Source organism: Oncorhynchus gorbuscha, linkage group LG14, assembly GCF_021184085.1.
Source record: "Oncorhynchus gorbuscha isolate QuinsamMale2020 ecotype Even-year linkage group LG14, OgorEven_v1.0, whole genome shotgun sequence".
Taxonomy (NCBI): Eukaryota; Metazoa; Chordata; class Actinopteri; order Salmoniformes; family Salmonidae; genus Oncorhynchus; species Oncorhynchus gorbuscha.
In genome coordinates, this window is record NC_060186.1 from 49958845 (window position 1) to 49985084 (window position 26240).

General features: G+C 40.9%; 1 protein-coding gene across 1 annotated transcript; it reads left to right on the forward strand.

Moving 5' to 3' along the window:
• Positions 1-13541: 13541 nt before the first annotated feature.
• tmem200a (transmembrane protein 200A) lies at positions 13542-24680 on the forward strand. The gene is made up of 2 exons (XM_046298289.1): positions 13542-14371; positions 20183-24680. Exon 2 carries the CDS (start codon positions 20203-20205, stop codon positions 21703-21705), a length of 1503 nt encoding a protein of 500 aa, XP_046154245.1. The 5' UTR covers positions 13542-14371; positions 20183-20202; the 3' UTR covers positions 21706-24680.
• The last annotated feature ends 1560 nt before the right edge of the window (positions 24681-26240 follow it).

Consider the following 26240-nt stretch of genomic DNA (forward strand, 5'->3'; position numbering starts at 1 on the left):
ATAGAAAACACTCTGAAGTTCTAAAACTGTTTGAATGATGTCTGTGAGTATAACAGAACTCATATGACAGGTGAAAACCTGAGAAAAACCCACAAGGAAGTGGGAAATCTGAGGTTTGTAGTTATTCAACTTTTGGCATATCGAAAACAGTGTCTATGGGGTCAAATTGCACTTCCTAGTGCTTCCACTAGATGTCAACAGTCTTTAGAACCTTGTTTGATGCTTCTACTGTGAAGTAGGGCTCTTTGAGTCAGTGGTCTGGCAGAGTGCCACGAGCTCGTGACGCTCGTTCACGTGAGAGCAAGCTCTCTTCCATTGCATTTCTGAAGACAAAGGAATTCTCCGGCTGGAACATTATTGAAGATTTATGTTAAAACAACCTAAAGATTGATTTTATACTTTGTTTGACATGTTTCTACGGACTGTAACGGAACTTTTGGACGTTTTGTCTGCTCGTGCGTCATGAGCTATTTGGACATAAATGCTTGTGCGTCAACAAGGAGCTATTTGGACATAAATTATGAACTTTATCGAACAAATCAAACATTTATTGTGGAACTGGGATTCCTTGGAGTGCATTCTGATGAAGATCAAAGGTAAGTGAATATTTATAATGCTATTTCTGACTTCTGTTGACTCCAACATGGCGGATATCTCTTTGGCTTGATTTGTCGTCTGAGCGCCGTACTCAGATTATTGCATGGTTTGCTTTTTCGGTAAAGTTTTTTTGAAATCTGACACAGTGGTTGCATTAAGGAGAAGTATATCTTTAATTCTGTGAATAACACTTGTATCTTTTATCAATGTTTATTATGAGTATTTCTGTAAATTAATGTGGCTCTCTGCAAAATCACCGGATGTTTTGGAAGCAAAACATTACTGAACGTAACGCGCCAATGTAAACTGAGATTTTTGGATATAAATATGAACCTTATTGAACAAAACATACATGTATTGTGTAACATGATGTCCTATGAGTGTCATCTGATGAAGATCATCAAAGGTTAGTGATTAATTTTATCACTATTTCTGCTTTTTGTGACTCCTCTCTTTGGCTGGAAAAATGGTTGTGTGTGTTTTTGTGACCTGGCTCTGACCAAACATAATCATACTTTGTGCTTTCACTGTAAAGCCTTTTTGAAATCGGACATGATGGGTAGATTAACAAGAAATGTATCTTTCATTTGGTGTATTGCACTTGTTAATGTGTGAACGTTACATATTTCAAAAAAATATTTTTGAATTTCGCGCACTGCCTTTTCAGCGGGAATGTTGTCGAGGGGTGCCGCTAGCGGAACCCCTAGCCGTAAGAAGTATTAAAGTAAAATCAACCTCCGCTCCTTTTCTGCAAATGCAGGATTCTGTGGCATAATAGTCTGACAATCCAAGTTCAGCTTCAAATCCAAGCCAAATGGCAATGACCAGGGTAAAAGGGGAAAGAGAGGAGAATGATAAAACAATGGTCACAGCCAAGTGAGATTTGGCTGAAGTAGCCTGGCCCAGCCTGGCCTTATCACGTCATCAAAGTGCTCCAGAATTCTTCTCCCAATTATGCAAAACGGGAATCAGCAGCCAAATCTGATAACCTATCACTTTTCCAGTTGTACCAAGTCATCTACACTGATGTTAGTCCCTTGATAATAGAGCAGATGTTCCACACTATTACCTCACTCAGCCTGTAAGGCAATTTCTTGGGAAGCCCCTGACCAGTGCCAGTCTATGACCAGGATTATGCACATCCAGGATGATGACAGAGGCAGATGTAGCCTACACTACAAGGCAAATACGTATATTCTGACTGTTTGTAGTCTATCCAATTGAATAATTATCTTCTCTTTCAATGATGGTAATATCTTACACATAATAAGAGCCTATTGTTCCCACTAGCATGTAACTGAGTTTTAACCAGTCATAGTTTAATTCTAGATCAAAAAGAAAGATTATGGATAATGAGACCAGGAAGGCAGGAGAAAATCCATAATAGATGTATAAAGAAAAGTAAGTCGCTTTGGATAAAAGCGTCTGCTAAATGGCATATATTATTATTATTATTATTAAAAGATCAGCCTGCCAGAACAACAACACCTTAATATTTTCTAAACGGATCATACAGATTCTAAATGTTTGACTTTTATTTATTATGAATCAATAATTCCTGCTGAAATGGCTATCCATTGTCTGTTGCAGTGGCGGTCGTGCCGTTTAAGATTAGGGGGGACGATTATTCTTTTCATGAGCATGGCCTTATTTCTATTACAGGATATTGGATGAATGTCATTCATTGTCCATTCACCCAGCTCAATGTAACATCGATAGGTTAAGGTTACTACATAATACAAACATATTCCCTGTACCCATCATGAGGTTGCTACAACCTAGCCTATAAATAAAAGTTTACAATGAAGGTGCACAGGTCGAGAGAAGCATTTGAGTAATCAAGGTGGCAGACAGTGACACATTCAATTCCACCTTTCAAACTCTTGCCTGCATCTAGCTGATCTAGGTTGTAATTAGTCTAACAGTTGCAAATGAGAGTTTCTATTGGACAAATTCAGGTATGTTTGCTTTTGTTTAAGAAGCGTTTTTCAACAGAATCGGCAGAATGGATACACCCCTGATCACACACAAACACAGTTCACTTTCATAGCAGCCACATACAAACAGCATGATCACTTTGCTCGTTAATTCCTTCTCACATCTACGCGCTACCCTCCTCTCACCTTTTACCTTCGCCTGTGGACTTCAATGCACAACACATCAGCTGTCTGTGACCAGACGAAAAATCTTATATGTGATACAGTTGGGATATGTTTAGAAAACATTTTTGCAACCAACTGAACATCAACAAGACCTCATCACCTCATGATCGAAATAATATTACTCTATGGCACAGGATAACTTTGGACACTCACAATGTCTTCACATCAGCACAGGCTGAATGAAGATACACGGTACGGATGTCAATTTAACAAAAGGAGATAATAATTTCAGCCAGTAGTTTTGAAAGTAGTGGTCGCGAGCCAAAACTGGTCCCCATTTTCTTGTGTACTGCGTCATCCAATTGTGTACTACGCCATCCATTTTGCGTAATATGCTACGAATTTTGCAATTCGTATATCATACACATTTTGTAATTCGTGTGATATGTTACAAATACAATTTGTGCAATATGTTACGAATTTTTTGTGTTTTATATCCCAGAGTGCATCTTTATTGTCTTATTAAGACATCATATTATTCAATCTACTAAATGACTAAAGTAATTACAGGGGAAGATTATGCTGTTCAGCATCAGACCGTAAGTGTGTGTGAATCACTGCTTTTCTTTGTGTAATAGGTCTTCAACTAACTAAGGTTTTCCTGCCATGCTGCCACAGCAACCAGCATCCTCGTTACCATGGAGACACCATCTCTTGTTCTCTGTATTTTAGATGGGCGTCATTGCCATGTACGTGTGTGTGTGTTTGCCTGTAAAGGGGGGTGTGCGTACATGTCTATGCATGCTTTCCTCCCAATCATATTTCTATTTCAGAATGACGTCACAGAGATCTGCTGAAAGACACAGTTCAAAGATATAGACCATTGCTGAATAAATAAACGCTCTCTTTATGTTAAACACTTCACAATGTTCATTTGTGGGGGTGACACAATGGAGCTATGCAAAGAAAAATGTGAATGCCATGTCTCATTTCAGAGAAAGTGACATTAGAAGCTGGCACACTCTGGCAGTCCCTGCCACTGCAGCTGTATGGCAGTCTATTCTTCAAATGTCCTCCAGACTAAAATACAGCTGATGAGCACTAGAAGGGCTGTAAACTTTAGATTTGTTTTTATAGCCCCCATGTATAAGGGGTTCAGTATTTCATGACAATTAGCTTGTTCATGATTCAGCCAAGGTTTTTTGACCATTTAGCTCGAAGCTACATCTGCAAGCTACTACCTTCAGTCGAGTACAGAACGGACATGCCAGTAAACACTTTGAGAACAGTATGGAAAGTAGGACTTTTGAGGTTTGCGATTAACAATAGCCAAGTTTCCGTGGCTGATTTTCAGTTGGAGTTGAAGCTCTCCGTGTTTGGGGAAAGAGTGTGTCAGCATCAGTAGGGCCAACACTTCCCTGGGAGACAGGCTAATGCATCTGCTGTAACTAGAGATCTGTCTGTGATGGACCACGGCTTCTCCAATTAGGTATAGGCGGCTTCCCATCTTACTATATTACCCAGGTCAAAAACATGTAGGCTACACTGAAAGTACGTGTTGCCAGCTGTAGTACGATGAGAAGGTTCAGTAAAAACGATGCTCTGGGGGATATTTATTTAGTGAATACATCTACACCTGAATGCTTCTACACCTGATATAAATGGAACCATTGCAACTGAGGTTTGCACAACAGATGATTATATAGATTTCACATCCACCAACTGTAACAGGAATTATGGTGCCAAGGGTTTAGATCTTTTTTTGTCCTTTGCTAAGTGTATTCAGACCGTCTGTCCACCTTTCTAATTCAATAGCACCGTCCTCCAGGAATCTCCTTTATACCAGGCATTATTGAAGAAATTGGCCTTGAGCTTGACCCACTGTAAGAAGAGGAGCGAGTTCAGGAGAAGAGAGGAGAAGAGAGTGGAGGAGATGCACTCTAGGGGGATATGAGGCAGCTGTAGCTGGAGGAAAATACAATACAAAGGCTCGGTACGTCACTGATGTTTGCTCAAGCGAATCTTCCTCAAGGCATGATCCTCATACTGATCAGAACTCAGAGTAGTAAACAGGTTTATCAGAAATATCATACGCTTAATTAGAAAAATGGCCTGATTTAGTTTTTCATAATTAAAAGACTGTGAATAAAAGAAAACCATGAGGATAACATATTTAATGGTTAGAATTGGTTATAATATTATGTGGTATCTATACAGTTAATAACCTCCAAGGCCATGAACAGTATATAGTATCCTTCTCAGTAGGCATGCGACATGCTAAAGACCTAGATTTTTTAGTCTGGTTAGTCGGATTAACAGATCTGTTTCATGTCTTTTTGACTCCATGAAAAGTATGTCTTATTTTTGGTTGATTTATGGTTTATGGTTAAAATCTGATTGAACTACTGTCCAGTTATCTAAATGCTACTCAGTGAATCGAAACCAATCTATATAAACATGTACACAGTGTTTGGGGCCATGATCCATTGGATATAAGACACTAGAACCATTACAATTATTACAATTGGAGTAATGTTCTTTTTCAGCAGGGTTTGCATGATTCAGCTGGCAAACAACAGCTGTCAGAGACCCCCAAAGTGGGTTAATGGCTCATGGCACACTGTACCCAGTCAACACGCTGGGCTAAGGCCTATTCTGTTTGAGACTTGAGGGACTCTGCATGGACTCGGACTTGGGGGCCTTCATGTGGGCCAAGTTCTTCTCGAATCCAGCAGAATCATATTACTCTGGGCTCCGACTAATGGTACTCGGGCCGAGTCTACTTCAGTGTATCTAGCTCAATTAACTTTTTCAAGACTATGGCCATTTGAGGTTTTTATCCGGCAGGTGATGAAACCAATTTAAAAAAAAACAGGAAACATGATATATTTCACCTCCAAGTCATCCCATTTTGTTAGGTCATTAGCAAGCAAGAAATGTTGACAGTCTCTATGGTCCTATATCTATCAGAGATGGTCCCTAAGTTAGAGAATCTCTGACGCTATAAATGCTCTTGATTTTACAACAAGCTATGACAATGTTTTTCGTAGTTGCGGTCCACCCAATTGAAAAGTGAACCTTCTATCTATAATATTTGTTCTAGGGTATCAGCGTGTATGATAAACATGTACAATATACAGGAAACCCTTACAAAAATTGACCGCCGTTAAAACGCAGTACAATTAAATCATGTTTTTTTAAATGAATGATATCTGGTAGCTTGCTGTGTGTGTTGACTTCTAACGGTAATCTTTTGTCTGTGTTAGCTAATTGCACTGTTTATTGAGCTGCACATGTTCTTCTGTTCCACTGAATGCAATTTTGATGTTCTATTGACTAACTAAACTTGCTTTCAGAATTGAACAAATAACACATAGGCCTTTGCCTTTTATTTCAATATCTTACTACAATCTACCAGGATTTACAAAACCCCAATATTTATCCCATTTATTTCCGTCAATAATTAGTCAAAAATGATTGCCCCTGAAAATATGACCATTATATTTTCCCTTAACGCTTTTAAGCAATTAACATAATGTGTGCACTAGTTTTATTTACATTTCAGTAGCTAAATAAGGAGGTAGGCATATCAGTTCCAACTAAAACTTGGATTGGAATCTGTTTTATTTGGAATTGATTGGCTATTTACAGGCATATGTTTTTCTGTCCATCTCGCTGTCTGCCTGACTGCCAGATTTCTAAGGGGCAACATAGTCAATATACTTGCTAGGCTAAGTCTAACTTAGTGAAAATCTTCTGTAGTGGCTAGATTAATGAACTTAATGGTTAATAATGATTCGCTTCTGTCTTTACAGTTCATGAAACTTGTCAATGACCTGATGCAGGTCAGCAGTCCTTGGCCACCCACTCAGTTACCAGTAAAGTATTCTGCCACATCCCAGTTAAAGGGGCAAACAGAACCACCGTCCTTAAATCCGTAGTCATTAACAGTAAGTTTTGTGTGCAAAATGTTCATCTTCAATGTGTATTGAATCCTACTAACCCGTTTGGTAAGAGCTAGGTTTGTACTACCTGTGCTGATGATCAGTAATGTTTTTTCCTCTGCATCAGGTCTCACTGAGACTGGGTTCCCCAACAGACATGCTATTCAGCTGCCCATAAGTGCCTGATCTTATTGTAAGTAGATCCAATTGAAGTAGCACCGATTTTAATATAAGTTTGTAAAGCAAATCAAATCCTATTTCAAGGTGCAAAACCCTTGTGTCCTGATTCAACAGACCTCAATCGGTGAGACATTTCTCCCATTTCGCTCTTGCTCATTTCCCCGGTCGCTCACTCAAACTCACACACGTGTGCAGCTGCAGAGAAGAGGAAGAGATTTGCCAATTACACTAAGGTCCAGCAACGTTTGTTGCAGGAATGATATGACAGACACACAACTTTTAAAAAAGAGAATATTTTGTCTCTTTTTACATTCATTTTTTGCATTTACCTTTTTTTATTCTAAGACTGCAAAAGCTGTCCACAATTGGGGGGGAGGGGTTGAATATTACAACAAGTATTAGGATTAAGCAAAACTTTACCGTTTAGAGATTAGTAAAAAAAAAAAAGTAATTATCCAACTACTTTCTAGTTTTGATATCCTCTTTCTTAACTTATTGGTGATCAATCTGAAACAATTTAATGTCCCACTTCCATATGAAGGGACAGAGGAGCAAATATGCCTTTCATACCACTCGTGTGTGCTCTATTGTCTTCAATGCAGATCTGACCTATCACACCACTCTCCAAGAGGGCCACTACTCTTCAAATCGGACTCCTCGCACCACTCTTCAAGAGGGCCACTACTTTTCAAATCTGACCCATCACACCACTACTCTTCAAATCTGACCCATCACACCACTACTCTTCAAATCTGACCCATCACACAACTCTTCAAGAGGGCCACTACGCTCCAGTTCGCCTTCTCTGTTCAGAGGTCCTTGATGAGGATTTACCCCATCACACCACTCTTATGAATCATTCATTTTAAAAAACAATGGGCCTTTATATTCTCTGTCCCAGTCTTTCTATGCATGCAATGTCTGAATTATGAAACAATTAATGTACCTAGATGTGTATTTTTTTATGTATGATTCATTTTTGCCATTGCTTGATCTATTTGAAATGTAAAAATATGTTACAGATTGAAACTTTAATTTGTATATTCCTCTGCAATACATTTTACAGTAGGTAATAAGCTGTATTTAGGTGGTCATTACCAGGTTATGATGAGGTCTTAACTTTGACCAGTACATAATATAACACATAGTATAGTGGCCAGAATTATGGCCAGCTGGTCGTATGGTGGTCAGAAAAATACGTCATATTCTGGTCAGTAAAAATACTTTAAAAAAAAGTTATTTTTCAATCAGTTTGTGACCATAATTATAGTAATGTCTATTCCATCAGGTTTTGCCCACTGGGCTTCAATTTTTACAAATCACTCAACAGTTACTCAGTGACAACAGTGTACTCAAAGAAATTATCAGGGTAAAATAAGACCCAAAAATCACACTTTGAACCCCCGCCCCATTTTACACAAAAGATAGGAATGACGGCAAACTTCTGCGTCAATCAAATATTGACTGAATCCAGACCAGACCGTTGTCCTCACAAGATTTACCCAGTCTTTGTTAGTTTCAATGTCAGGATGATGAGTTTTCTTCATGTGAAATCCTAATTGCGAGAGGTAACCTATCTTTAGACCCGGGGGAGTTTTATGATCACACCTACACAGCCTGCAGAACGTTAGGAGATTAATCTGGGGAGACAGCATTTGGCCCTACCTCTGAAATAAGCTTTACTTCACTGTGTGTTTCTCCCGCAGCACAGCACCTACTCAGCTCTCTTCTATAGAAATACACTCCAAGGAAGGCTGGGCGCCTGAGAGCTGCTTAATACAAAGGTTGCTGAGAAGATCAGAAACAAACCCCTTTTGATTTTTCTTCAAAATACCTCAGATGTTCATTGTCTCTTCCGCAGGGTGATGCGATTTCCTCTCTCCTGAGCATAACCTCTGGGAAAAACACGGTGACCTTCTGTGACACTTGACCTGACCAATAGGTCTCCCTCCAGTTTTTTTGACTCCATGTGATTGATAAGATCACGTGACCTGTATTTAACCGTACTAGTTAAGGAAAGGTTAACTAAAAAACATGAATACTGTTTGGAAAGGTCACTAGAACTACACTTCTGTTCCACTAGGGTTCGTGTGAGTGGATTTTATCACAAGCTTAAGTTTGAGACCTGTGAGTATTTGATTGTATTTGGGACTGTGTTGAGTTGCGATGCTATAATCCAGAATATTGGTATTTAATAAAAATAAAAAACACATTTCATAAATGTATCCTAAATGAGTTTTGTTCAGCATCTAATGTCTTAAATGTACCATATTCAAGATGCCGCTATGTACGCCCTGATGTACTGTGCATGTGAAGCATGTACAAGGCGGATTCACTTTAACATGGTAATTGTAATGTATGACCAATATTCAGATGAAATGAATGACAAATGTATTCACACACCACAACAGTCACAAGGAAACAGTGGCAGCCTAAAGGATGCCATACATCGTTACTGATCTGGAAAAGACTGAGGGATTCACTGAAAGAGCTATATAAAAACAAATTAACACAACGAACATGATTCATCTCAGAAATCAACAGAAGGTAATGTATCCATCAAATTGAGTTGTATGACATCCTAGAAAAATAGACAGTGCCCTTTCACTGACATCCCTGACACAATTCAGCAGCTTTTCTGCATAAAACAGAAATACTCCTCACAATATGCTTAATTTAATAGGGTTTAAGATAGTGAATGTACACACAAAAAAAGAGACCACAATTATAGTGCTGTGTGTACACATTCGTCACGCATGTGTTATGCAGTACATTCAAATGTGTTACAGCTGGTGTGGATAACGATCTCAGGACATGCATGGATAAAAACCTGTCCCCTCACTGAGATTCACTAGTCTGTCTCTATTCACTCATGTTATTAGACAGTTATGCAGTGGGATGTGACCACATGCAGCTGAGATGCTCACACTCAGAAAATTGTCTTCAGATTGACAGCAGAGGGATACTCCAGTGTATCTATCATCACACCAAGGCTGCGTCTCAAATGTTACCCAGACTCATCCCAACTTGCCGCAGCACACAGACTCCTCCCTCTTAGAGCAATCGGAAAAGCCATAAATAACACACAAATAAACCACCAAGGTCCTCATATCAAATCAATAAAACGTTATTTGTCACATGCGCCGAATACAACAAATGTAGACCTTACCTTGAATTTTTTTTAACAATTTTTTTATTTCACCTTTATTTGACCAGGTAGGCAAGTTGAGAACAAGTTCTCATTTACAATTGCGACCTGGCCAAGATAAAGCAAAGCAGTTCGACAGATACAACGACACAGAGTTACACATGGAGTAAAACAAACATACAGTCAATAATACAGTATAAACAAATCTATATACGATGTGAGCAAATGAGGTGAGAAGGGAGGTAAAGGCAAAAAAGGCCATGGTGGCAAAGTAAATACAATATGGCAAGTAAAACACTGGAATGGTAGTTTTGCAATGGAAGAATGCGCAAAGTAGAAATAAAAATAATGGGGTGCAAAGGAGCAAAATAAATAAATAAATTAAATACTTTTGGGAAAGAGGTAGTTGTTTGGGCTAAATTATAGGTGGTTACTTACAGGCCCTTAACCAACAGTGCAGTTCAAGAAGAGTTAAGACAATACTGATCAAATCAACTAAGGTAAAAGATAATAAAAAGTAAGACAGTAACATAACAATAACGAGGTTATATACAGGGGTCAGGTTTAGAGGTCATTTGAGGTCATTTGTACATGTAGGTGGGGGGGTCAATGTAATAGTATGGGCTTTCCTCTGACACCGCCTATTAAATAGGTTCTGGATTGCAGGAAGCTTGGCCCCGGTGATGTACTGAGCCGTACGCACTACCCTCTGTAGAACCTTACAATCAGATGCCAAGCAGTTGGCATACCAGGCGGTGATCCAATTGGTCAGGATGCTCTCGATGGATGAGCTGTAGAATGTTTTGAGGATCTGGGGACCCATGCCATATATTTTCAGTCTCCTGAGGGGGAAAGGTTTGGCGTGTCCTCTTCACGACTGTCTTGGTGTGTTTGGACCATGATAGATTGTTGGTGATGTGGACACCAAGGAATTTGAAACTCTCAACCCGCTCCACTACAGCCCCATTGATGTCCACAATCAGCTCCTTTGTCTTGCTCCCATTGAGGGAGAGGTTGTTGTCCTGACACCATACTGACAGTTCTCTGACCTCCTCCCAATAGGCTGTCTCATTGAACACTGAGCTGTAGTCAATGAACAGCATTCTCACATAGGTGTTCCTTTTGTCCAGGTGGGAAAGGGCACTGTGGAGTGCGATTGAGATTGCGTCATCTTTGGATCTGTTGGGGCGGTATTTGAATTAGATTGGGTCTAGGGTACCCGGGAGGATGCTGTTGATGTGAGCCATGACTAGCCTTTCAAAGCAGTTCATGGCTATCGATGTGAGTGCTACGGGCGGTAATAATTTAGGCAGGTTACTTTCGCTTCCTTGGGAAAAGGGACTATGCGGTCTGCTTGAAACATGTAAGTATTACAGACTCAGTCAGGGAGAGGTTGAAAATGTCAGTGAAGATACTTGCCAGTTGGTCCATGCATGCTTGGAGTACACGTCCTGGTAATCTGTCTATGTCCGCAGCGTTGAAAATCGGGCTACTGAGAGCTTTATCACACAGTCATCCAGAACAGCTGGTGCTCTCATGCATGCTTCAGTGTTGCTTGCCTCGAAGCGAGCATAAAAAGGCATTTAGCTCATCTGATAGGCTTGCGTCACTGGGCAGCTCGCATCTGGGTTTCCCTTTGTAGTCCGTAATAGTTTGCAAGCCCTGCCACATCCAACGAGCGTCAGAGGCAGTGTAGGATTCAATCTTAATCCTTTATTGACAATTTGCTTGTTTGATGGTTCATCTGAGGGCATAGCAGGATTTATTTTAGGCATCCAGATTAGTGTCCCGCTCCTTGAAAGCAGCATCTCTAGCCTTTAGCTCGATGCGGATGTTACCTGTAATCCATGGCTTCTGGTTGGGATATGTACGTACTGTCACTGTGGGGACAACGTCGTCGATGCACTTATTGATAAAACCGATGACTGAGGTGCTATACTCCTCAATGCCATTGGATGAATCCCGGAACATATTCCAGTCTGTGCTAGCAAAACCGTCCTGTAGCATAGCATCCATGTCATCTGACTACTTCCGTATTGAGCGAGTCACTGAATTTCCTGCTTTAGTTTTTGCTTGTAAGCAGGAATCGGGAGGATAGAATTATGGTCAGATTTGCCAGATGAAGGGCGGGGAAGAGCTTTCTATGCCTCTCTGTGTGTGGAGTAAAGGGGGTCTGGAGTTTTTTCCCTCTGGTTGCACATGTGAAGCGCTGGTAAAATTTTAGTAAAACTGATTTAAGTTTGCCTGCATTAAAGTCACCGGCCACTAGGAGCGCCGCTTCTGGCTAAGCATTGTCTTGTTTGCTTATGGCCTTATAGAGTTGGTTGAGTGCGGTCTTCGTGCCAGCATCGGTCTGTGTTGGTAAATAGACGGCTACGAATAATATAGATGAGAACTCTCTTGGTAGATAGTGTGGTCTACAGCTTATCATAAGGTACTCTACCTCAGGCAAGCAATACCTCGAGACTTCTTTAATATTAGACATTGGGTACCAGCTGTTATTGACAAAAAGACACACACCCCCATCCCTCGTATTACCAGATGTAGCTTCTCTGTTCTGCCGGTGCATTGAAAATCCCTCCAGCTCTATATTATCCGTGTCGTCATTCAGCCACGACTCGAAGAAACATAAGATATGGCAGTTTTTACTATCCTATTGGTAGGATAATCATAATCGTAGATCATCAGTTTTATTTTTCCAATGATCGCATGTTAGCAAGTAGAATTGATGGCAGTGGGAGTTTACTCGCTCGCCTATGGATTCTCAAAAGACAGCCTGATCTGCGTCCTCCTTTCCTCCGTCTTTTCTCCATGCAAATGAGGGGGATCTGGGCCTGTTCCAGATCCCCCTGAGCAGTATATCTTTCTCGTCGGACTCATTAAAGGAAAAAGATTCCTCCAGTTTGTGGTGACTAATCCCAGTTCTGATGTCCAGAAGTTATTTCGCTCATAAGAGACGGTAGCAGCAAAATAAGTTACAAACAATGCAAAAAAAAAAAAAAAAAATAGCACAATTTGTTACGGGCATGTAAAACGTCAGACATTCTCTTCGGCGCCATCTTAACAATGCTGTCAATCTCCCCATTTGACAAACCCTGAAAATTCCAAACAAGGACCAGAGGGGTTGGGAGACAGAATAGGCGTAGCCCCTCTTTAAACTCCTTTCTCAGCCCCTCAACCCCAAAGGCTGAAGTGGAACCTAACAATACTAGAAGTTGGGTTAGTCCCATTTCAAATGAGAACATTTAGGCAGTATCACAGTGGAGAAATGATTATAAAAACCCAGCCACGTACACTTTAAGCCCTAGCTCTCTCGAAGCCCCGAGTGAATATGTTTTTTTTTGGTATCCAGTTGAGCCAGACTTGCATTGCATAAACACAGGAAATGACAGACTCAAACATCTGCAACATTTCGATATAGATCTCTGGGCTTTTAACCCTTTAATTGCTCCTGCTACAATAAGCTACAGTTGGTTGTTTACTCCGAGTGTGCTTGTTCATCACAGCATGTAGGCAGTAGGAACAGGGAATGAGTTTAATCTTGATTCAGTGGCTATATAGGCTATTATGTCTGTGTTATGGAGACATTATAAATGATTGCATTCTTAAATAGTCATCATCAAAGGATTTGGTAAACTCAATCATTTGCATCTCTAGATTGAAAGCAACATGCAGGGAGCTTAGATTACTACGTGTTATCGATATTTGCATCAACTATTGTCTTTGCATTGGGGACATTGTAAACTATTATGGTAATATTGTATTCAGATGCTTGACTTCTCCACGCATAAATTATTCAAATAAGCTTTCTCTTGTTTTTTTTCTACTGTGGGAGTACAATGCTTTTCCTGTTCTACATCCCAAATAAATGCATTATTCCGAGCTGAAGCCAGCTGGTGGAGAGTGCCTATTTACAAGCTACAGTTCCTTGGAGGAATAGAAAGTGGACATGATAAGGCGTCTTGGTATAACTCCAAAAGAATTCACAGCGCTTTGTCCCCAGATGTGAATACTTTAAAGTTAGTAGGCTAAACAGAACACGTATTTGATGTGTTACAGTCGACTGTGTGTGGATCACCGGATCTTTAGTGACAAAAAGTTGAGACGGTTGACAGTAAAACAATAGTAGACATTCTCTGCGCCTTGCGCAGCTTGGAACAGTTAGTACAGACGTGTAGCCAACAGTCCAGGTGAGCGTTTTGGAAATGGAGCGAAACAATGAAACATTTTCTCTTTGGAAGTTTATTCTTTTTCGTATCGGCACTCGATTATAAATGTAATGGGAATACAAACGGACATAGCAAGCCAACCACGAGTGTCGAGAAACATGGCTTGCGTTACCATTTTCCATGCGTAATGGGCAAATAACACCAGCTAGAAAGAAGCACCATATTTTACAGGTAAGAAACAATTACATTATTCTTCAAGAAAAAATGTATTGTCCTCGATGGCCTTTTCTGTGTTAAAATAACGATTATTTACATGGTTCTATTTGAACCTTTATTTAAACAGATGTTTTTATCTATCGAATCCCATTGACTGGGTCGTCTCATGGAGCTGCGCTCGTATCAAATATAATTTCTATCCTTCTCACCACTTTGATCTCTCTTCTTTTTTTTTTTTATTCTGGTGAATTCAAAATTCATTCCCATCGTTTCATCACAGGCTATTTTATCATAGCATCATATCTGTTTTAAACTATTTACCCTGCAGGCATTTTGTTTGAAAATGAGAATGGGAACATAGCAGCAAATGTTCTATTGATCTGGTGTTTGTAGGTTTTCACATACTGTATCTCTACACGTGCACATGCAGTGATTGATTATATTATTGTTTAATGCATTACTCTGCAAATTATTCATTTTCTTGGAACCAGCGGTACCATTACACCGCCCACCCACACACTGCACACACGCGCCCGTCTAGAAGTTACTGACACGGCTCTCTCACTCACTCACTCACCCTCTCACTAATCCAGACATTATGCAGCGTCTGGAACAACACCTCCCACTTCAACCTGGACTCATGGGTAGATGTAACATAGTACAGGTAAATCCGAGACACGCCAATTAGAGTGATATGTTATGTTTCATGTGGTATCATCCATTTTATATGATATGTTACAAATAACAATATGCTGTGGCTAATGTTAGTTAGGTGGCTAATGCTAACGTTATCTAGGCTAGATGTTAGGGTTAGGGGTTAAGGTTAGGAGTTAGGTTAAAGGGTTAAGGTTAGGGTTATGGGAATGGTTGACTTACATAACCATCTGTCTTATATAACCATACCAAACATATCATACTAATTTTAGCGTCACAGATGTACATTTACTATGTTACGTCTAGTCTATGAGACCAGGCTGCCCCCTTGATCACACCAATAATGCCCTGACCACAATCCTCCTCATCTCATCTGCTATGGCTGCTGTCAATAAATCATTTGCCAAAGCAGCAAGGGAATTCTTTTGATTATATGCAATTTCCCTTCAACATTTTGCATTATCTGATCATTTAAACTCATGTCAAGTTTGACACATTACAATCTGAGAAGACTAGATTTGCTTTTCAACACTGAACAGACACCCTGACATATTAGTCTGTTTTTCATCTATTCTGTTTTATCTCTGACAGAACAGTTTTTTTAACGTCCACTGATGTTTACGATTCTCATGGGGTGTCCTACTCTTATTAGATTTCCTGTGTGTCCTTTGCAAAAAACATGTGGCATTCGAGCAATGTTCTATGTTCCAAACACATCGTTAAAAAGAAGAAAAGAAAGTCAACAGGAACTGCACTCTCCGATTTATTGATATAATCCACCCCTGCCGCCCACTGCTCCTCTCTCTCTCCTCATCCTGGTATTTCATGGTGAACTTTAGATAAGTCGACTTCAAAAGGCTACACCACCCACACCTGCTCTCAGACCTAATGCTGGGTGGGGGGGTACTGGGTACAGTCAGAGAAGTGGGTCATACAACTGTCATGCATCCGCCCAAGAGTTTCCTCTCTGTCTGCAATGGGAATAACACATTTTGTAGATCCATCTAGTATTTTCACCATGCAATCATGTGCAGTGACCTTAAACTACTAAGGAAGTGCCTTGAGGGATGTACTCAGATGCAGGGTTGGTAGGTTATTAACTAAATGTAATCTGTTACAGTTACTAGTTACCTGTCCAAAATTGTTATCAAATAAAGTAAGTTTTGGATAACCCAAACTCAGTAACGTAATTTGATTACATTCCGTTACTTTGAGATTACTTTCCCCTTAAGAGGCATTAGAGAAGACTAACATGTACAGTGGGGCAAAAAAAAGTATTTAGTCAGCCACCAATTGTGCAAGTTTTCCCACTTAAAAAGATGAGAGAGTTCTGTAATTTTCATCATAGGTACACTTCAACTATGACAGACAAAATAAGAAAAAAATCCAGAAAATCACATTGTAGGATTTTTTATGAATTTATTTGCAAATTATGGTGTAAAATAAGTATTTGGTCACCTACAAACAAGCAAGATTTCTGGCTCTCACAGACCTGTAACTTATTTAAGATGCTCCTCTTTCTTCCACTCGTTACCTGTATTAATGGCACCTGTTTGAACTTGTTATCAGTATAAAAGACACCTGTCCACAACCTCAAACAGTCACACTCCAAACTCCACTATGGCCAAGACCAAAGAGCTGTCAAAGGACACCAGAAACAAAATTATAGACCTGCACCAGGCTGGGAAGACTGAATCTGAATCTGCAATAGGTAAGCAGCTCGGTACATGTCCAGGCCCGTCTGAAGTTTGCTAGAGAGCATTTGGATGATCCAGAAGAAGATTGGGAGAATGTCATATGGTCAGATGAAACCAAAATATAACTTTTTGGTAAAAACTCAACTCGTCGTGTTTGGAGGACAAAGAATGCTGAGTTGCATCCAAAGAACACCATACCTACTGTGAAGCATGGGGGTGGAAACATCATGCTTTGGGGCTGTTTTTCTGCAAAGGGACCAGAACGACTGATCCGTGTAAAGGAAAGAACGAATGGGGCCATGTATCGTGAGATTTTGAGTGAAAACCTCCTTCCATCAGCAAGGGCATTGAAGATGAAACGTGGCTGGGTCTTGCAGCATGACAATGATCCCAAACACACCGCCCGGGCAACGAAGAAGTGGCTTCGTAAGAAGCATTTCAAGGTCCTGGAGTGGCCTAGCCAGTCTCCAGATCTCAACCCCATAGAAAATCTTTGGAGGGAGTTGAAGGTCTGTGTTGCCCAGCAACAGCCCCAAAACATCACTGCTCTAGAGGAGATCTGCATGGAGGAATGGGCCAAAATACCAGCAACAGTGTGTGAAGACTTACAGAAAACGTTTGACCTCTGTCATTGCCAACAAAGGGTATATAACAAAGTATTGAGATAACTTTTGTTATTGACCAAATACTTATTTTCCACCATAATTTGCAAATAAATTCATAAAAAATCCTACAATGTGATTTTCTGGATTTTCATTTCTCATTTTGTCGGTCATAGTTGAAGTGTACCTATGATGAAAATTACAGGCCTCTCTCATCTTTTTAAGTGGGAGAACTTTCACAATTGGTGGCTGACTAAATACTTTTTTTGCCCCACTGTATGTTACCAATTGAACAACATCTATTGCAGGATAAATCAATGTTAAAGTTTACATAACTGGCCATATTTGGATGTTACATTTATGGATGTTAAAGTTATATAGGCTTCTTCCAATGCATCGCTTTCTATTACATATAATATAATAATATGATTCAATTATATCTTTACATTAAAAACAAAAGTATATAAGAATTCCAGTCATTCCAATAAATGTTATACCCTTTGATCTTCAAGAATACGACGTGGAAATATAGAAGGAGAGATCAGCTAAATTGTTTTACCTGAGCATGACCCCAAAACTAAGGACATATTAGCCAGCCCTACTCTGTTATTTGTGATTTTGTTGTCATGGAGGACTGAGTGGGCTCATTGATTCCAGTTGAACAATAAATGCTGCGCTCATGGAATGGCATGCTTTGAGCACTACAGAGAAGTGCTATTTACTTGTGAAAAATGAATGTCATATGCTGCATTTGCTATAGGCCTTTTCTTAACCTTTTTGTTGGTGACACTTTGATATCTTGATAGCATGCAGCTGTTTGAAGGGCAAATCCACAGATAAAACAATTTTGGTAAAAAAGCTGAGGGATGGGCCTGGAGAAATGTAACCACTCTCCGATGAATAGAAAAAGCTATGGATGCAAGGACTGACCATCCGTGATATAAAATGTTTTGTTTTAACCATGTTACGAGGCTATACAGTGTTTGTTTACATTTACAATGTTTACAATGAGCCTGTAATGTAACCCACAAATGCTGATGCTCCAGATAATCAACTAGTCTAAAGAAGGCCAGTTTTATTGCTTCTTTAAACAGGACAATAGTTTTCAGCTGTGCTAACATAATCGCAAAAGGCTTTTCTAATGATCAATTCGTCTTTTAAAATGATAAACTTGGATTAGCTAACACAACGTGCCATTGGAACACAGGGGTGATGGTTGCTGATAATGGGCCTCTGTACACCTATGTAGAGATAAAAAATGAGCCGTTTCCAGCTACAACAGTCATTTACAACCTTAACAATGTCTACACTGTATTTCTGATCAATTTGATGTTATTTTAATGGACAACAGATGTGGTTTTCTTTCAAAAACAAGGGCATTTCTAAGTGACCCCAAACTTTTGAACGGTAGTCGGAAGTTTACATACACCTTAGCCAAATACATTTAAACTCAGTATTTAAAATACATTTAAACATTTAATCCTAGTAAAAATTCTCTGCCTTAGGTCAGTTCTGATCACCACTTTATTTTAAGAATGTGAAATGTCAGAATAATAGTAGAGAGAATTATTTCTTTCAGCTTTGATTTCTTTCATCACATTCCCAGTGGGTCAGACGTTTACATACACTCAATTAGTATTTGGTAGCATTGCCTTTAAATAGTTTAACTTGGGTCAAACATTTCGGGTAGCCTTCCACAAGCTTCCCACAATAAGTTGGGTGAGTTTTGGCTCATTTCTCCTGACAGAGCAGGTGTAACCGAGTCAGGTTTATAGGCCTCCTTGCTCCCACATGCTTTTTCAGTTCTGCCCACAAATTTTCTAGAGGATTGAGGTCAGGGCTTTGTGATGGCCACTCCAATACCTTGACCTTGTTATCCTTAAGTAATTTTGCCACACACCTCTTGGTGAAGCACCATGTACCTGCACCTATCCTACCTTCAACCTGGTTGTTGGTACTTTTGAAGGGGTTTTATTGGAAACACTGATGAGATTACCGTTCCTAAAAAGATAGCATATTTCTCCCATAAATTGATTGTCATGGTTCATTGGCAAATGTTGAAATAGGATGGTGTATGGTAGTCAGTATGGTTGAGTACTGAGTAGTACTGACCAGTGCTGCTTGTGTTAGCTGAGGCTCTATTTTACTGTAAAATATATATATTTCATGGTCCCTTGTGAGTCATCTCCATTAATAGACTGCCATAACTAATTCTATACTTTTTAATTTAAGATCCGTTTAAGATCATAGGGACTAAGTAACGGCCTCTTATATTTCTTTAAACCCTTTTACTAGGAAATGAGATATTCCTCCTGAGATGACAAATAGATGGAGTCATTTGGAAAAGAGCATCTGTATGTGCTTGTCTGTGGTGTGTGTAAGAGAGAAAGCGAGACAGAGTGACAGATATATGAGAGAGAGAGAGATACAAACAGCTGGAGCGGAAGAGGCAGGGGACGTGTGTGAATGTAAAGTGCTATATCACAGCTAAATCTGTAATCATTCGCTCACAAACATAATGCCATTTGCCATTTCAATCATCATTTTGACTTCCAAAAAGGCTCTCCTTTCTTTTAGCAAGAAAAAAACAAAGAGGGCAAACACCAGATTGCTAGATTAATTGTTGCCTATGGGCTGTGACTAGAATTAATATTAGAACATAATTGTCATCATTCTTAATTACCAAAGCAAGCATAAGAGCAGTTTCTGCAGATGCTGTTCCCAGCTTGATGACGCCCCCCACAGGTTATGGTTGCTCTGCCTCCCGCCATGGGAATACCAGGAGGACAGTGCCAGCAAACCAGCAACTAGAGAAGAGACATCAGTAAACATACCAGATGCGTCTCACTCCCCTTCTCTGTTTGTCTTTACAGGGCCGTGGACAGCGGTAGTGATGATTTCAGCTGGTGGAGTGATTACGGGCCACCTTGCTGCACTGAAGAGGCAGGACTCGGCCCGCTCCCAACACCACCTGCCCATCCAGTCCCCAGCCCCAGGAGAGGCCCAGGAGAAGAGGAGGGCCAAGCGTAAACCCAGAGCTGACGTAGTGGTGGTCAGGGGAAAGATCCGCCTCTACTCTGCTTCTGGGTTCTTCCTCATCCTAGGTGTATTGATCCTGCTGATGGGCATCGCCATGGCCGTGCTGGGCTACTGGCCACACAGAGAGGATCTCGTAGCGGCCAACGCCAAGCTATCCACCAACGACACTAGGGTGACCCGGGAGGAAAGCGGTACACTGGCCCAGTTCTTTGAGCAGCACCTGCACTCTGAGAAGATGAAGATGCTGGGCCCCTTCACCATGGGTATCGGTATCTTCATCTTCATCTGTGCCAATGCCATCCTGCATGAAAACAGGGACCGGGAGACCAAGGTGATCCACATGAGAGACATGTACTCCACCGTCATCGACATCCACAGCCTGCGGATCAAAGAGCACAAGTACATGAACGGGGCCTACTCCGGCTCTTATGGGGAGCATGAGGTCAGGACCTATGAGAACCAGTGTGCCTCCAAGCTTGCTGCTAACACCCTGCTAGGGTTCCCCAGCATGGGGAACAATGTGAGGGTGTCTCGCAGGGCCAGCTCTACGGAGGACGAGGAGGGCCTTCTCAACGAGGCCAAAGGGGGGCATGGTCTCCTGCCTTCACTCTACAGAGAGCGCTCTGGCTCCATCTTTGGTCTGCAGCATGAGGGCAGCCGCCACAGGGACGAAAAGAGCAGCTTCACCAAGAGATGCCAGACCAGGTCAATCGTCTCGTCCTCGATCAGCGCTTTCACCCTGCCCGTTATCAAGCTCAACAACTGTGTGATCGACGAGCCTGACATGGACAACATCACAGAGGACCTGGAACACATTCGGGTTAGGTCCCGACCCCCCTCTGTGGAGTCCCTGGCTGTGCCTGCCCCGGCGGACATTGCCAAAGCCTACAAACCTCCCGACGTCATGCTCCTCAGGAGTAACTCAGCCACAGAGTCCCACTCCTTCTCGTCCTCTCATAGCTCTCTGTCCCCAGGCTCTGCCAGTGGGAGGTACCTGTCCCCCGGGACTGCCCGCAAGGACTTCGGCTCCAACAACTCCCTCCACATGCTGTCTTCTCACTCTAAGTCTCTGGACCTGGATCGAAGGCCCACCACCCTAACAGTGAAGCCAGAGCAGAGGAAACATCCCAGCTGGCCCCGGCTGGACCGCAGCAATAGTAAAGGCTACATGAAGCTGGAGAACAAGGAGGATCCTATGGACAGACTGCAGCTGCCCCAGGTAGCAGTCAAACAGGATTACACCAAGAAAGAGAAACTGCTCATGATCTCCAGGTCTCACAATAACCTCAGCTTTGAACACGATAAGCAGTTCATGAGCAACACTATGAAACGAGGGAGCTCTGAGACCAGGTTTTAAATGGAACTCTAGCTGTTCCCTGTCAGTGTTGCTTAGTAAATTGTAAGTGTGATCACATGTTGTTTTGGGATGGAGCTCTCAGGTAGTCCGTCTGTTTGCAGTCTAAAGAAAGAGTGGCTGTGTTACGTGTGTGAGATATTTGCAGCACAAATCAATTCATAAATGTTTTCAAATTAGGTTTAAAGTGAACTTAGACGTACAGAAACCTACACCATTAACTTGTGGTTTGTTTTTTTCTTGTCACATTTCTATAATCTTTGTGTTGTTGTAACACGCTGTACTTTTTGTTCAAACCGGTCAGTGTACGTACAAGAGTTGTTTAGATATTTTGCTATGGAGCTTTTAATAATGTAATTGTTCTCAACACACACTGCTATTTTTTTAAGGAAAAAGGAGTCAAATTGACAATTGACACATTTCTCAGAATAAAATGAAGCTTTTTAATGAGTAATATTTGTCTTTGATGATAGCCTATACTATTTTGTTCTCCCCAGCCTTGGAAATGTGCTATGTGTTCACAGAAAAGTATTTAACCTTGCCTTAGTAGATGTATTTTAAACACAAAGATAGAATCAATACTATAAACAGTACAGAGTATTTCTGCTCGCATCTGTTTGTCTGATATTCATTTCGTCTCTTGAATTCTGAGAGTGAATGAACTAAGAAATTCTCCTAACATTTGTTTTCTCGCCCCACAAACTTTGGTTGTGAAGGGAAAATATTTTATCTTTGGAAGCAAGGAAGCATTCCCATGTTGAACAATAGGAGATCTGGGAGTATCGAATTGGGAGCTGCCAGAGTAGAGAGGAGTCTCATAAGATGGTTCCATCTGGAGGGGCAGTGAACCAAGATGTGTGTGACTTCCAGGAAGCCTGATATTTAAACAAGGTTTGCACATTGTCAATACGAACAGGAGAAACTGTGCCGTGTGCATGTTCAGGATTTGATATATTTTCCATGTTTTCTTTTGCTGAAATGTCTATCTGACTGCAATTAGAAAGACATTGGATTGAATATTTTTGTGTCCCCTATTTGTTATCTGTAAGAGGTGGTATTTTGTGAAAACAGCAATCAATGACACATTGGTTGTCTGGGTGCAAGTCTATTTTGGACAGGTGGAGTGGTGTGAATTCCAATCCGCCACTCATAGTCTTCAACAATACACCCTCTGCCTTGCCGATTTGGTCTGCTATTGCTATGCTCTTTTAGCATGGGTAGACTATTCACAATATATCATCGTCCCATAAGCCACTTCTAAAATAATAAGGTAATATCATCCCACTGAGCACACACTGGTTAAATCAACGTTGTTTCCACGTAATTTCAATGAAATTATGTCAAACCAACGTGGAATAGACATGGAATTCTCTGTGCCCAGTGGGATATGGATGAAGCATTGGCTAATCCTCTGATGTTCTAAAGTAGTGAATGTTACTTCATGCAAAGTAATAAAGAGTATCTCTTGCTTTGATTTTGTACATTTGTGTAGAATATCGTGGCATATATTGGCTACTGTCCACACAACTCCCACTCCGATACTCATCCTAAACAGAAAAAGGTTACAGATAAAGTTGGAGATTTGGATTTGTGAAGGAAGATCAAGTTTGACTTCGGATTTGAGAAGGAAGATAAAGTTTGACTGAGTCCATCTGTAGAGTTAGCATCAAAGCAAATGACATTGCGGCTTCAAAGAACAATCAACAAACCAAAGAAGCCAATATCTATTTCAGCATAAATATTATATCAAAAGAAACAAAAAGTACTTCGTTGTCAGTTCTGCCTCATTGCTAGATCCTCCCACCGCTGCTCCTTGGGGACTCCCCCGTCACTGACTGCAAATGACCTTGGCGGAGCAGGGCAGGCCAGGGTTAATTGGTAGGAGCTGAGAGATGCCTTGGGGTTTGGACCTCGCTCACTCACCAGGGGAATGGGAGCGTTGGGTGAGACCCTGGCCTTCGGGATGCTATTCTAGCTCATTAGGACGTCAATCTGCAACACATTTCCGGCAGGGGTTTGGGACCCCCTCTGACTGCCATGGCAACAAAGGCACCCTCAGTATTTAAACCCAAATGCAGCTAGGCAGCTGCTTCAGGCACGCGACAAAAGAGAGCAGCAAAGGATCATAAGAGAAAAACATGAATATGATAAAGATGGCTTAAAATGTCATTGATCCAGTAAGACAGTATCTTGAAATGTGGATGTATTCTTTATTCAGTTATTCAACTTTTGATAAAACTGCTACTTAGCCAAACTAATAAGCAAGCTAAGACTGTTCCTTGCCTCTGTCTACTAATTGGCTTACCTTCTGTGAACTTCAGCACCTTGTTATTGTCCTTCATGTTTTAGGAAACTCCGCCATTAGGCTGCATCCAAGGTCACTCAGGGGCATTTACACTCCTATTAATAATGTCTTGACTGAGTCACATGGCCTATTACTCCCCATCCTCATTTTCCAAGAGGCGTGTTGGTAAACCATAGAGTGTGGCCTATCCTGTCCACACTAAGCTGAGGGTGTCGGGTGAGTCAATGCTGGAGGTCTCGGGGGACTCGACCGTCTCCTGAGGTCCACCTACTTCACATTCTAAACCATTGCAGTGAAATCAATGACCCACCCTCCTGTCACTATCTCTGAAGGCACCTCAATGTTCAGGGGTCACGTCGTGTTTCAGTGAAATGCCATAATGAGTGCTTGATTGTGCCAAGAGTAGCCTATGAATCATTGTAGGCAGAGTAAATGTTTCATATTGCTTTTAAACACTGTATTGATTGAGAAAATGCCTGTAAGAGCTGGTTATACAGTTTGACTACATAATGGCCTTTAAGGGAGGGACTTCTTTGTCAGTGGCTACTGCTGTGCTGTGAATGGGCTGAGATTGTCATTGTTACCGGGTCCGTGCATAGCAATCAATGACAAGAAATAACGTGTCCTGTCAAGTGTTGTGTTTTTGGCATCATTAAAGTGAAGACTTATTTTATCAAATCAATTCTCTGTAATTATTATTATGCGATTAAACAAATCATGTCATTTTAATTAACTAGGAAGTCTGGGCAGCAAGGAAAATCTTCAGATTACAAAGTTAGAATATTTTAATATCTGATTAATTAGTTTCTTAATTAATGAAATATTCTTTACCACACGTTAGTCTCATTCCAAATGTCATAAATTGCTGGTTATCTGCACAAACCCAGCCTTTACTATGACTCATCCATACACCAATCATCTTAAATCATTTAGTAAATACTAACTAACTAAACAATCACAGAAATGCATAAACAAACAACACAGTAGATATGGTTACAAGGAAATTATAGGGGAGGTTCCCTCGCGGGCTAAGCCAATATGACGGCTTGGTGGACAAAGGGAAGTGGGTGTGGACTGAAAAGGGCAGGAAAGACAAAAGGCATCACTACACAGTTTATAATTATATTAATTGAAATGCCAATCCTTTGCACATGAACGCTCACTCATTCGGGAACAATTGCAATCAATATTTACGCTCAGTGTGTCGTCGTGATCTCTGTTGGAATCGTCATTCCTTCTGTTGGAGAGTTCACCCAAGTCTCTATCTCGCTCTGCTTCCCTGAAGATCAAAGTATTTCGTGGTTAGAATGGATACTCCAGAGTACCATTTAGAAATGTTCTCATAGAGTAGCTGTTTCGACGGTTGTCGGTCTTCGCATCCCAGGTTGACATCATTTCTAGCTGCAGACCAGTAATTAGTATCTAGTTGAACCATTTCCAGCCGTGTAGCCAATGCTCCACGTGGTATGGTTAGGAATTCAACAAATATTTCAACCTTAGTTTATACTGAGGTTTTTGTGGTCTAACTCAACATGTGCCCCCTCGGTGTCCATCGAGGTACTCGTGGTCTGAAGAGGATTTACTCAGGAGGGGTTTTTATTCGTAACAATAGAAAAGCCGGGTCTATGACGACAGATCATGTCTGTGCTCACAGGGGAGGGCCAATGGCTTAGTTTATCTTTAAAGGGAATACAATTCTCTTTCATAAAAAAAAACATCACCTTACATCATTTCACAAATAGTTTAATCTTTACGCATTCATTTTATACAATAATTCGATGCAAACGCCCTAATTGAGAAGTGTCATCTCGGAGGTCACCAAATGAAACACACTCGTATCAATGGACCATTCCCACCTTACAAGTGGACCTTTTGTATCAAATTCCCATTTTGAGGATTCTGTGATTCTGTGTCTCTCTTTCTGCATGGCCAGAGGGAGAAAGTCTCCTCCAGGAATGTATGAGCTGAGAGAGGGGGGGGATGCCGCAAGCTATACCCAGAAAGTGTCACGTCCTGACACAAGTTTACAGCAAAGTGTGCAGTGTCACTTCTATCTGAGGGTGTAAAGGCGGGTGTAAACTGTATGATGTCACTTTTATCTAAGGGTGTAATCACAGACTTTATACCCTGCCTCTATACCCTCACATTAGAAGTGACAAGGCAGGGCATAAGCTGTGTGATGTCACTTCTATCTGAGGGTGTAAAGTGTGTGCCGTCGTGAACTTGATGAAAC

Coding starts and splice junctions, on each gene's coding strand:
- tmem200a (XM_046298289.1), top strand. CDS start 20,203: ATGATTTCAGCTGGTGGAGTGATTACGGGCCACCTTGCTGCACTGAAG.